The 1,476-nt window shown below is 35.8% G+C and overlaps 1 protein-coding gene across 21 annotated transcripts in view; it reads left to right on the top strand.

The window, feature by feature from the left end:
* The window catches only part of DTNB (dystrobrevin beta), a 310,883-nt gene that overhangs the window by 62,656 nt on the left and 246,751 nt on the right, over nucleotides 1-1,476 (top strand). For all 21 annotated transcript variants that reach the window (XM_017527170.2, XM_017527155.2, XM_017527133.2 and 18 more), the window contains exon 4: nucleotides 859-1,072. In XM_017527170.2, the coding sequence (XP_017382659.1) occupies nucleotides 859-1,072 (214 nt within the window). The remainder of the gene's footprint in view (nucleotides 1-858; nucleotides 1,073-1,476) is intronic.

The following is a 1,476-nucleotide window of genomic DNA, read 5'->3' as shown; positions in this document are numbered from 1 at the left end:
TTTTTTTTTTTTTTATACTAGGTATATAATTTCGTTGGTGGTTTTGATTTCTTTTCAGTACATTAAAATTATTTTGCAGTCTTCTGCCTCCTTTGTTGCTTGAAGTCAGGTGTCATTCTTATTTTTCTTTCAAAGAAATGTCTCTTTTCTGTCTAGTTGAATATTGTTTACTTTTTTGGTGCACTTAAGAAGTTGTTTTTATGTTCCATCCAGGAATTTTTGTCATGTTTCAAGAGGAGTGTAGACCCAGATACCCAGCCTACTTTATTACTGAAAATGAGATTTAAAAGAAAGTCAGCCTCTTAAATGTTAGAGGAAATATGCAATAGATAAATTTATTTTTGGCTGAGCTATGAGTTGTTGAGAGCTATGAGTCGCCTGGAGAGCATGTTAATATTTTACTTAATGCAGTTGTATTTCTCCCTGTCTCCTTAGGGTTATAAAGTTTGAGTCGTAAACTGTTGCTTTAGTTGCTAGGCTAAAGTAATACAATAAAGTGATTCAAGATGATACAGCAAATTTTCCAAAAGGGTAGAAGTTCTCATAAGTAGTTCTTGATCTTTTTTTCTCCAATTACCCATTGCTAGGAATAGCATGGGTCGCTGTTTGCAACGACGTGAATTACTGGCTATTTACATGTGAAGTCTGGAAGTGGTCCTTCCCCTACCGCTGTGGTGGCTCCTTGATGTTGTCTAGGACTGAAGTTCTTTATTTGACCACAGAATGTTTTTTTCCTCATTGTTGGCTAAAAAGTTTCTTCTCTTAAACTTAAGAACTAGTTGATAAATTTAAGAGTCCTATTGTGAATGTAGTACCACACTTTAAAATTGTTGACAGCTTATTTTCTTTGTCTTTTAGTTCATCTTGTTGATATCTGGAACATGATTGAAGCCTTCCGAGACAATGGCCTTAATACACTGGACCATGCCACTGAGATCAGTGTGTCTCGCCTGGAAACTGTCATCTCCTCCATCTACTATCAGTTGAACAAGCGCCTTCCTTCTACTCACCAAATTAGTGTGGAACAATCTATCAGCCTCCTCCTCAACTTTATGATTGCTGCATATGACAGGCTAGTACCTTCCCTTACATGCTTACTTCATTTTAAGAACACCTGTCTCTGAATCATTCTTCTTCCATACTTCCTTGCTAAGGGCTGGCAACTTAGAATCACAGTTAAAAGGGAAATTATTCAATGCAAGCCCTTCTAGAAACTGGTTCATAGTGACTTACTGTCCTAAAGCGTGGCATATATTAAACTCTGGAATATTATGGAGAATCACAACATTTGAGATGTATGGTTTGGGAAAATTACAGACACCTTAATACAGCTGTTCTCTAGCTCATGAAAAAAGCCAAGTTTTGAATTTGATTATGGGGCTTTCTATTTGACTTTTAAGGCTCTTTCTTTTTTTTTTCTATGCCTAGTTTGTTCAAAAAGCTAATCTTTTTTTACTCTGTAATATCAAATATTGG

This window comes from Cebus imitator, unplaced genomic scaffold (assembly GCF_001604975.1).
Source record: "Cebus imitator isolate Cc_AM_T3 unplaced genomic scaffold, Cebus_imitator-1.0 Scaffold1, whole genome shotgun sequence".
In the NCBI taxonomy this organism is placed as follows: domain Eukaryota; kingdom Metazoa; phylum Chordata; class Mammalia; order Primates; family Cebidae; genus Cebus; species Cebus imitator.
The sequence above is the reverse complement of the archived record's forward strand: the minus strand, read 5'-3'. Positions and strand labels throughout refer to the sequence as shown.